This window comes from Penaeus monodon, chromosome 30, assembly GCF_015228065.2.
Source record: "Penaeus monodon isolate SGIC_2016 chromosome 30, NSTDA_Pmon_1, whole genome shotgun sequence".
Lineage (NCBI taxonomy): Eukaryota > Metazoa > Arthropoda > Malacostraca > Decapoda > Penaeidae > Penaeus > Penaeus monodon.
This window is the reverse complement of record NC_051415.1, coordinates 27,568,711-27,568,951: the sequence shown is the minus strand read 5'-3', so window position 1 is coordinate 27,568,951 and position 241 is coordinate 27,568,711. Positions and strand designations below refer to the sequence as shown.

Genomic DNA, 241 nt, shown 5'->3' with positions numbered 1-241 from the left:
ATCAAAATAGATAAAAAAAACTCACGTGTTGAGTATGAGGACGCTGTCGAGGCCGGCGATGGCGATGCGGCGATCGAGGTCAGCGTGGGACTTCTTGAGGGCCTCTGTCGTTCGGTTCTCGAGGGTCGCCAGGTCCTCCTTGAAGCGCCTCTCGGTGGCCTGGGGGGTAGGGGGAGGGAGGCGAGCGCGGTTAGTGTGGATTTGGGCCTGGGTAGGGGGGTGGGGGGTAGGGACGAGGCTG

At 61.8% G+C, this 241-nt stretch overlaps 1 protein-coding gene across 1 annotated transcript in view; it reads right to left on the bottom strand.

Moving 5' to 3' along the window:
- The window catches only part of LOC119592681 (fibrinogen C domain-containing protein 1-B-like), a gene marked incomplete at its 5' end in the record, with an annotated part of 56,126 nt that overhangs the window by 46,146 nt on the left and 9,739 nt on the right, over window positions 1-241 (bottom strand). The window contains 1 exon segment of the mRNA XM_037941596.1: window positions 26-159. Coding sequence (XP_037797524.1) covers window positions 26-159 — 134 coding nt within the window.